The sequence below is a fragment of the Delphinapterus leucas genome, chromosome 17 (genome assembly GCF_059928025.1).
Source record: "Delphinapterus leucas isolate spDelLeu-1000000601 "Yukka" chromosome 17, BTC_Dleu_Yukka2, whole genome shotgun sequence".
NCBI classification, from domain to species: Eukaryota; Metazoa; Chordata; class Mammalia; order Artiodactyla; family Monodontidae; genus Delphinapterus; species Delphinapterus leucas.
In genome coordinates this window covers 3754698-3765332 of record NC_143145.1, presented here as the reverse complement: position 1 = coordinate 3765332, position 10635 = coordinate 3754698, and the positions used below count along the sequence as shown (strand labels likewise).

At 46.6% G+C, this 10635-nt stretch overlaps 1 protein-coding gene across 1 annotated transcript in view; it reads right to left on the bottom strand.

Moving 5' to 3' along the window:
- Positions 1-563: 563 nt before the first annotated feature.
- The window catches only part of KCNK9 (potassium two pore domain channel subfamily K member 9), a 51597-nt gene continuing 41525 nt past the window's right edge, over positions 564-10635 (bottom strand). The window contains exon 2 of the mRNA XM_089899195.1: positions 564-1405. Coding sequence (XP_089755321.1) covers positions 564-1405 — 842 coding nt within the window. The remainder of the gene's footprint in view (positions 1406-10635) is intronic.

The window sequence follows — 10635 nt, the reverse complement described above, 5'->3', positions numbered from 1 at the left end:
ATGAATACCTGATACGTTCCATTTTGTCACATCAGAAGCACACTGGCGTGTGCACTCATTCACACAGACTCAGACCACACACATTCGGCCACCCACTGCTTGGGGAGGAAAAGAGAAAGGAGTTGGGTCAGAGACACCACTGTGGGTGGGCACTCGAGGCTCTCAGCCGCGTGTGCAACTTTGGGTCAGGTATCCTCTGGGCTCTGTCTCCTTGTCTGGGTCTCACACCTGTCCTGGGAAAGCCACCCCAGAGGTGGGGCGGGCTGGGGAGAAATGTAAGGCATACTTTGCTGGGAAGAAGGAAGAAATCCATGCTTCATGCTCAGATGCGAGTTTCACAGGAAGACGGGCCTTTCCTTTTTTCCCTTTGGCCTGCTCTGTCTCGCTGGGAAGGTGGGGAAGAAATGAAACCAAGAAAGAGGGAAGGAGAGAAAGAAAAAATGATGACAGTAATCATAACAATAAAGGATATAACCATAATCAATAAATAAGACAAGGTGGGCCAATGAGACTTAACGTCAGCTATGACAAATGACTTCTGTTTGTGTTTCCCTCCCCAGACCCTAGATGGACTTCCGCCGTCTCATCAGCCTGTGGTTGTCGGTAAAGCTGTGTAACCCGGGAGAAACGGAGCTAATAGGGGACGGGAAGAGGCTGTTTTTTAATGTGCTTGGTGAGATCTCCTCGATCTTGTAAGAGATGGGGTGGAAGTACTGGGGGGCGAGCTTGGCGCTGAAGGAGTTCTGCTGTGCCGCCGAGCGGCCACCGTATTCCTGCGGGCGGTAGCAGGTGCAGGAGCACACGGACTGCAGGTCCGCCGCGTCCGCCTTGTACCGGGGCCGGCCCTGCCGCGCCTCCTCGGGGATGTGGATGGCCATGCTGTTGCGGTTGCCGGCGAGGGACGCCCGCTCCTCGGCGTCCCGCCGCTCGTCCTCGCTGTTCATGGTCAGGAACCTGAGGACCACCAGGTTGAGGAAGGCCCCTATGACTGTCAGCCCCACCAGGATATACATAAAGCTAAAGGCCACGTAGAGCGGCTTCCTCTGCAGGGCGCCCTTGGTCTGCAGGGCCACGTAGTCCCCAAAGCCAATGGTAGTCAACGTGATGAAGCAGTAGTAGTAGGCGTGGAAGAAGCTCCACTCCTCGCACTGGGAGAAGGCGGCCGCCCCGATGCACAGCGTCCCCATGCAGGAGAAGAAGCCCACGGTCACCATGTTCTCCATGGACACCTCCGTGTTGCGCATGCCGCAGCACCTCTTGATGCGCTTCAGTAGGTAGCGCACGAACGTGTTCATCCGCTCGCCCAGGCTCTGGAACATGACCAGCGTCAGCGGGATGCCCAGCACCGCGTAGAACATGCAGAAGGCCTTGCCCGCGTCCGTGCCCGGAGCAGCGTGCCCGTAACCTGCGGGAGGAGGTGAGAGGACAGGGAGACGGAGTCAGCTGGGGTCTCCTGCGGTTCGGGGTGGGTGTGGATGTGGGCGCGGCCGTGGGGATGGAGCTGGGGGCGGGGCCAGCGCCTGAGGGGTGGGGCGAAGAACAGGGAAGAATCAGTGAAGAAAGAGCCTTTGAAGTTTGGCGGGGGGGGGGGGGAGGTCTGGGGCATTTGGTCACGAGAGGAGCTTGGGGGGGTCATTGCACTGTTCTTCCAGTAACACAGTTTTCTCAAAGAAAAGCAGCATATTCACGCGTAACATTTTGCAGAAAACTCCAAAAGTAGCCAGCCCAAGGGAGAAAATTCAATATCCCAGCATGGATCAACATGAAGAGTGAAGAGTCAGAGAATGCTAACTGGGTTTTTTGGTGGTGGTTCTTGTTTTTGACCACCATGATCCTATTCTTAGATACATGCGCGGTCCAAGGCCAGGTAGAGCAGACAGGTGGGCAGGCAGCCAAGGAGGTGTGGATCCCGGCACCTCCCCCGCTGGGAGATGTGGGGCTGCCCAGGGAGGTGGGGACACCACGGAAGGTAAGAGGGGTGCACGGAGGGGATGATGGATTCCCTGGAGTCCTTTCTGCGTGTGCTGGGGAAGGGGAGAAAGAACCCCGGTTTCCACGTTCTCAACGGTGGTGCCGGAAAGCTCAGCATGGAGCAAATCAACTTGCCTTCTGCCCCAGGCTCCCTGTGCCCCCAGCTCAGGCATCGGGGATCCACCAGCCCACAGCCAGTCCGTGTGGACTCCTTGTCATACATCACCTCCTTCTACCCTCGTGACGACCCTATAAAACAGGCGTGATGCATCTGACAGCACTGGCAAGGAAACCGAGTCAGTTACTTAATAGCAGGGTAGCTTGGGTTTCTTCAGAGTTGGTGGCTGAAAACTCTGGGTTCCAATCCCCCAAATGAGGCTTTTTTAAAAGCAGACAGCTTGAATTGAGAGAGGTCATTGCAGGGTGGAGCATAAACACCACGAGGGCAAAGATTTTTTACCTGTTTTGTCCCCTGCTGCATCCTCACACCTAGAGAAACACCGAGCACATAAAATACCGCTTTAACAAAGGCCAGAATAAATTTATGCCACTGTGTGAACGTGGCCTTGTCAGAATGGAGGGAACGAATAATCCTTAGCGACCTCGTGTGTAAGTGCTTTTGAAACTCTTCGCGCAGCTGCACAGACCATCACTTCGTTGATCCCCTGCATCAACTATGCAAGACCGAGCCTGTATTTCCTCACATTCAAATGCGGACAGGGGTGCTGGAAAGGTGAGTTACCTGCCGGCATCACCCAGCTGGTCAGTGATCGTGTCAGAGCCAGGACAGGGTCTGCACAACATGGCAGAAGAAACCTAAGACTTGTTCAAGTTCCGGGACTAATCCTGCCCAGAAAAATACCAGGATCATGGGCGGTATTTGGACTGGGCACTTGGAGGAGGCGCATGGCCTTCCAACGTCTCAAATCCTGCCCCGTCACAAAAGGCTTCCCTGGTGCTCCCCGAGCCACACGCTCATGGTCATTTAACCAGCTGCGCTACCTTAGGCCCCAGACAACCTCTCCCAATCTGTTACGTGGGAGGATGATAATTTTGAGGTGGGGATTTTGTGCAGGTCCACTGAGGTCAGAGAGCAGATAGCCCAGGGCCTAGGACTCAGGAGGGACCTGCACCCCGCCCACTGCGTCCCCCAGGAAGACAACTGACTGCCCTAGCCTGGGTCTCTCTCCCAGAGACTCATCACTTCCGTTGAGTCTGCCCGCCTTTCCCCCGGCATGAGCTTGTGCCACGTCCTGCCTGCCCCGGGGGCCACACTTTCATGGCAGAGATGACATCACACGTGTGTATCCTCTCTGGCCCTCAGTCCCACTGAGCCAGTGCAGAGCTCTGACCCCTCAGCAACCCCATAGTCTTACGAAAGAGGAGAAATGGCAGGTCAACGTTGGAGTTGGGCCAGAAAGGACAGAACAGTGAAACAGCAAGAAGGAGAGAACAACAGGCATATCAATGGAAATGATCCAACCTGAAGAGACGAATAAAGATCAGAAATTAATAAAGTTTAAAAGCCTCAGAGACATGTAGGACAGTGTCACCAGGTGTCCTAGAAGAAAGAGAATGAGATAAAAAAATTGAAGAAATAATAACCAAAATTAACCAAATTTGGTGGAAGACAAATTTACAGATTCAAGAAACTCGGTAAGCCTCAAGCAAGATAAATACAACAAAAACCACACGTCGGAGTCAAGCTGCTGAACACCAGAGAGGGAAGATCTTGAAACCACCAGAGAGAAACCGTGTATCACATACAGGAAAACAATTATTTGAACAGCACTTACTTCCAATCATAAACAACAGGGGCCAGGAAACAGTGGATAACATCCTTAAAGAGCTTTTTAAAAAGACTGTAACCCAGAACTGTCTATCCAGGGAAAGTATTCTTTAAGAATGAAGGCAAAAATCAAAACTACAATGAGATATCATCTCACACCAGCCAGAATGGCCCTCATCAAGAAATCTATACACAATAAATGCTGGAGAGGGTGTGGAGAAAAGGGAACACTCTTTCACTGCTGGTGGGAATGTGAATTGGTTCAGCCACTATGGAGAACAGTATGGAGGTTCCTTAAAAAACTACAAATAGGAGACTTCCGGGAAGATGGCGGAAGAGTAAGACTCGGAGATCACCTTCCTCCCCACAGATACACCAGAAATACATCTACACGTGGAACAACTCCTACAGAACACCTACTGGACGCTGGCAGAAGACCTCAGACCTCCCAAAAGGCAAGAAACCCCCCACGTACCTGGGTAGGGCAAAAGAAAAAAGAATAAACAGAGACAAAAGAATAGGGACGGGACCTGCACCAGTGGGAGGGAGCTGTGAAGGAGGAAAGGTTTCCACACACTAGGAGCCCCTGCGTGGGCGGAGACGGCGGGTGGCGGGGGGGGGAAGCTTCGGGGCCGCGGGGGAGAGCGCAGCAACAGGGGTGCGGAGGGCAAAGCGGAGGGATTCCCGCACAGAGGATCAGGGCCGACTGGCACTCACCAGCCTGAGAGGCTTGTCTGCTCCCCTGCCGGGGTGGGCGGGGCTGGGAGCTGAGGCTTGGGCTTCGGTCGGAGCGCCGGGAGAGGACTGGGGTCGGCGACGTGAACACAGCCTGCAGGGCGTTAGTGTGCCACGGCTAGCCGGGAGGGAGTCTGGGGAAAAGTCTGGAGCTGCTGAAGAGGCAAGAGACTTTTTCTTCCCTCTTCGTTTCCTGGTGCGTGAGGAGAGGGGATTCAGAGCGCCGCTTAAAGGAGCTCCAGAGACGGGGGCGAGCCACGGCTAAAAGCACGGACCCCAGAGACGGGCATGAGACACTAAGGCTGCTGTTGCCGCCACCAAGAAGCCTGTGTGTGAGCACAGGTCACTCTCCACACCTCCCCTCACGGGAGCCTGTGCAGCCCGCCACTGCCAGGGTCCCGGGATCCAGGGACAACTTCCCTGGGAGAACGCACGCACGGTGGGCCTCAGGCTGGTGCAACGTCATGCCGGCCTCTGCCGCCGCAGGCTCGCCCCGCACTCCGTGCCCCTCCCTCCCCCTGGCCTGAGTGAGCCAGAGCCCCCGAATCAGCGGCTCCTTTAACCCCCTCCTGTCTGAGTGAAGAACAGACACCCTCCGGCGACCTACACGCAGAGGCGGGGCCAAATCCAAAGCTGAGCCCCAGGAGCTGTGCGAACAGAGAAAGGGAAATCTCTCCCAGCAGCCTCAGGAGCAGCGGATTAAAGCTCCATAATCAACTTGATGTACCCTGCATCTGTGGAATACATGAATAGACAACGAATCATCCCAAATTAAGGAGGTGGACTTTGAGACCGTGTGGATGAAAGGCTCTTGGTGCTGCAGCCAGGAGTCAGTGCTGTGCCTCCGAGGTGGGAGAGCCAACTTCAGGACACTGGTCCACAAGAGACCTCCCAGCTCCACGTAATATCAAACGGCGAAAATCTCCCAGAGATCTCCATCTCAACACCAGCACCCAGCTTCACTCAACGACCAGCAAGCTATGGTGCTGGACACCCTATGCCAAACAACTAGCAAGACAGGAACACAACCCCGCTCATTAGCAGAGAGGCTGCCTAAAATCATAATAAGTCCACAGACACCCCAAAACACACCACTAGACGTGGACCTGCCCACCACCAGAAAGACAAGATCCATCCTCATCCACCAGAACACAGACACCAGTTCCCTCCACCAGGAAGCCTACACAACCCACTGAACCAACCTTACCCACTGGGGGCAGACACCAAAAACAACGGGAACTACGAACCTGCAGCCTGCAAAAAGGAGACCCCAAACACAGTAAGGTAAGCAAAATGAGAAGACAGAAAAACACACAGCAGATGAAGGAGCAAGATAAAAACCCACCAGACCTAACAAATGAAGAGGAAATAGGCAGTCTACCTGAAAAAGAATTCAGAATAATGATTGATAGGAAAGATGATCCAAAATCTTGGAAATAGAATAGACAAAATGCAAGAAACATTTAACAAGGACCTAGAAGAACTAAAGATGAAACAAGCAACGATGAACAACACAATAAATGAAATTAAAAATTCTCTAGAAGGGATCAATAGCAGAATAACTGAGGCAGAAGAATGGATAAGTGACCTGGAGGATAAAATAGTGGAAATAACTACTGCAGAGCAGAATAAAGAAAAAAGAATGAAAAGAACTGAGGACAGTCTCAGAGACCTCTGGGGCAACATTAAACGCACCAACATTCGAATTATAGGGGTTCCAGAAGAAGAAGAGAAAAAGAAAGGAACTGAGAAAATATTTGAACACATTATAGTTGAAAACTTCCCTAATATGGTAAAGGAAATAATCGTCAAGTCCAGGAAGCACAAAGAGTCCCATACAGGATAAATCCAAGGAGAAATACACCAAGACACATATTAATGAAACTGTCAAAAACTAAATACAAAGAAAACATATTAAAAGCAGCAAGGGAAAAACAACAAATAACACACAAGGGAATCCCCATAAGGTTAACAGCTGATCTTTCAGCAGAAACTCTGAAAGCCAGAAGGGACTTAAAGTGATGAAGGAGAAAAACCTGCAACCAAGATTACTCTACCCAGCAAGGATCTCATTCAGATTTGATGGAGAAATTAAAACCTTTACAGACAAGCAAAAGCTGAGAGAGTTCAGCACCACCAAACCAGCTTTACAACAACTGCTAAAGGAACTTCTCTAGGCAGGAAACACAAGAGAAGGAAAAGACCTACAATAAGGAACCCAAAACAATTAAGAAAATGGGAATAGGAACATACATATCGATAATTACCTTAAATGTAAATGGACTAAATACTCCCAAAAGACACAGATTGGCTGAATGGATACAAAAACAAGACCCATATATTTGCTGTCTACAAGAGACCCACTTCAGACCTAGAGACACATACAGACTGAAAGTAAGGGGATGGAAAAAGATATTTCATGCAAATGGAAACCAAAAGAAAGCTGGAGTAGCAATTCTCATATCAGACAAAATAGACTTTAAAATAAAGACTATTACAAGAGACAAAGAAGGACACTACATAATGATCAAGGGATCGATCCAAGAAGAAGATATAACAATTGTAAATAGTTATGCACCCAACATAGGAGCACCTCAATATATAAGGCAAATGTAACAGCCATAAAAGGGGAAATGGACAGTAACACATTCATAGTAGGGGACTTTTAACACCCCACTTTCACCAATGGACAGATCATCCAAAATGAAAATAAATAAGGAAACAAGTTTTAAATGATACACTAAACAAGATGGACTTAATTGATATTTATAGGACATTCCATCCAAAAACAACAGAATACACATTTTTCTCTAGTGCTCATGGAACATTCTCCAGGATAGATCATATCTTGGGTCACAAATCAAGCCTCGGTAAATTTAAGAAAATTGAAATGGTATCAAGTATCTGTTCCGACCACAACGCTATGAGACTAGATATCAATTACAGGAAAAGATCTGTAAAAAATACAAACACATGGAGGCTAAACAATACACTACTTAATAACGAAGTGATCACTGAAGAAATCAAAGAGGAAATAAAAAATACCTAGAAACAAATGACAATGGAGACACAATAACCCAAAATATATGGGATGCAGCAAAAGCAGTTCTAAGAGGGAAGTTTAGAGCAATACAATCCTACCGTAAAAAACAGGAAACATCTCGAATAAACAACCTAACCTTGCACCTAAAGCAATTAGAGAAAGAAGAACAAAACAACCCCAAAGTTAGCAGAAGGAAAGAAATCAGAAATAAATGAAAAAGAAATGAAGGAAACAATAGCAAAGATCAATAAAACTAAAAGCTGGTTCTCTGAGAAGATAAACAAAGTTGATAAACCATTAGCCAGACTCATCAAGAAAAAAAGGGAGAAGACTCAAATCAATAGAATTAGAAATGAAAAAGGAGAAGTAACAACTGACACTGCAGAAATACAAAAGATCATGAGAGATTACTACAAGCAACTCTATGCCAATAAAATGGACAACCTGGAAGAAATGGACAAATTCTTAGAAAGGCACAACCTGCCAAGACTGAACCAGGAAGAAATAGAAAATATGAACAGACCAATCACAAGCACTGAAATTGAAACTGTGATTCAAAATCTTCCAACAAACAAAAGCCCAGGACCAGAGGGCTTCACAGGCGAATTCTATCAAACATTTAGAGAAGAGCTAACACCTATCCTTCTCAAACTCTTCCAAAAGACAGCAGAGGGAGGAACACTCCCAAACTCATTCTACGAGGCCACCATCACCCTGATACCAAAACCAGACAAGGATGTCACAAAGAAAACTACAGGCCAATATCACTGATGAACATAGATGCAAAAATCCTCAACAAAATACTAGCAAACAGAATCCAACAGCACGTTAAATGGATCATACACCATGATCAAGTAGGGTTTATGCCAGGAATGCAAGGATTCTTCAATATACGCAAATCAATCAACGTGATACACCACATTAAAAAACTGAAGGAGAAAAACCATATGATCATCTCAACTTCCGACAAAATTCAACACCCATTTATGATAAAAACCCTGCAGAAAGTAGGCATAGAGGGAACTTTCCTCAACATCATAAAGGCCGTATATGACAAACCCACAGCCAACATCGTCTTCAATGGTGAAAAACTGAAAGCATTTCCACTAAGATCAGGAACAAGACAAGGTTGCCCATTCTCACCACTCTTATTCAACATAGTTTTGGAAGTTTTAGCCACAGCAATCAGAGAACAAAAGGAAATAAAAGGAATCCAAATCGGAAAAGAAGGAGTAAAGCTGTCACTGTTTGCAGATGACATGATACTATACATAGAGAATCCTAAAGATGCTACCAGAAAACTACTAGAGCTAATCAATGAATTTGGTAAAGTAGCAGGATACAAAATTAATGCACAGAATTCTCTGGCATTCCTATACACTAATGATGAAAAATCTGAAAGTGAAATCAAGAAAACATTGACCACTGCAACAAAAAAGAATAAAATATCTAGGAATAAACCTACCTAAGGAGACAAAAGACCTGTATGCAGAAAGACACTGATGAAAGAAATAACAGATGATACAAACAGATGGAGAGATATACCATGTTCTTGGATTGGAAGAATCAACACTGTGAAAATGACTCTACTACCCAAAGCAATCTACAGATTCAATGCAATCCCTATCAAACTACCACTGGCACTTTTCACAGAACTAGAACAAAAAATTTCACAATTTGTATGGAAACACAAAAGACCCCGAATAGCCAAAGCAATCTTGAGAACGAAAAACGGAGCTGGAGGAATCAGGCTCCCTGACTTCAGACTATACTACAAAGCTACAGTAATCAAGACAGTATGGTACTGGCACAAAACCAGAAAGATAGATCAATGGAACAGGACAGAAAGCCCAGAGATAAACTCACGCACATATGGTCACCTTATCTTTGATAAAGGAGGCAGGAATGTACAGTGGAGAAAGGACAGCCTCTTCAATAAGTGGTGCTGGGAAAACTGGACAGGTACATGTAAAAGTATGAGATTAGATCACTCCCTAACACCATACACAAAAATAAGCTCAAAATGGATTAAAGACCTAAATATAAGGCCAGAAACTATCAAACTCTTAGAGGAAAACATAGGCAGGACACTCTATGACATAAATCACAGCAAGATCCTTTTTGACCCACCTCCTAGAGAAATGGAAACAAAAACAAAAATAAACAAATGGGACCTAATGAAACTTAAAAGCTTTTGCACAGCAAAGGAAACCATAAACAAGACGAAAAGACAACCCTCAGAATGGGAGAAAATATTTGCAAATGAAGCAACTGACAAAGGATTAATCTCCAAAATTTATAAGCAGCTCATGCAGCTTAATAACAAAAAAACAAACAACCCAATCCAAAAATGGGCAGAAGACCTAAATAGACATTTCTCCGAAGAAGATATACAGACTGTCAACAAACACGTGAAAGAATGCTCAACATCACTAATCACTAGAGAAATGCAAATCAAAACTACAATGAGATATCGTCTCACACCAGTCAGAATGGCCATCATCAAAAAATCTAGAAACAGTAAATGCTGGAGAGGGTGTGGAGAAAAGGGAACACTCTTGCACTGTTGGTGGGAAGGTAAATTGATACAGCCGCTGTGGAGAACAGTATGGAGGTTCCTTAAAAAACTACAAATAGAACTACCATACGACCCAGCAATCCCGCTACTGGGCATATACCCTGAGAAAACCGTAATTCAAAAAGAGTCATGTACCAAAATGTTCATTGCAGCCCTATTTACAATAGCCAGGAGATGGAAACAACCTAAGTGTCCATCATCGGATGAACGGATAAAGAAGATGTGGCACATATATGCAATGGAATATTACTCAGCCATAAAAAGAAACAAAATTGAGCTATTTGTAATGAGGTGGATGGACCGAGAGTCTGTCAGTCATACAGAGTGAAGTAAGTCAGAAAGAGAAAGACAAATACCGTATGCTAACACGTATATATGGAATTTAAGGAAAAACAAATGTCATGAAGAACCTAGGGGTAAGACAGGAATAAAGACACGGACCTACTAGAGAATGGACTTGAGGATATGGGGAGGGGGAAGGGTAAGCTGTGACAAAATGAGAGAGTGGCATGGACATAT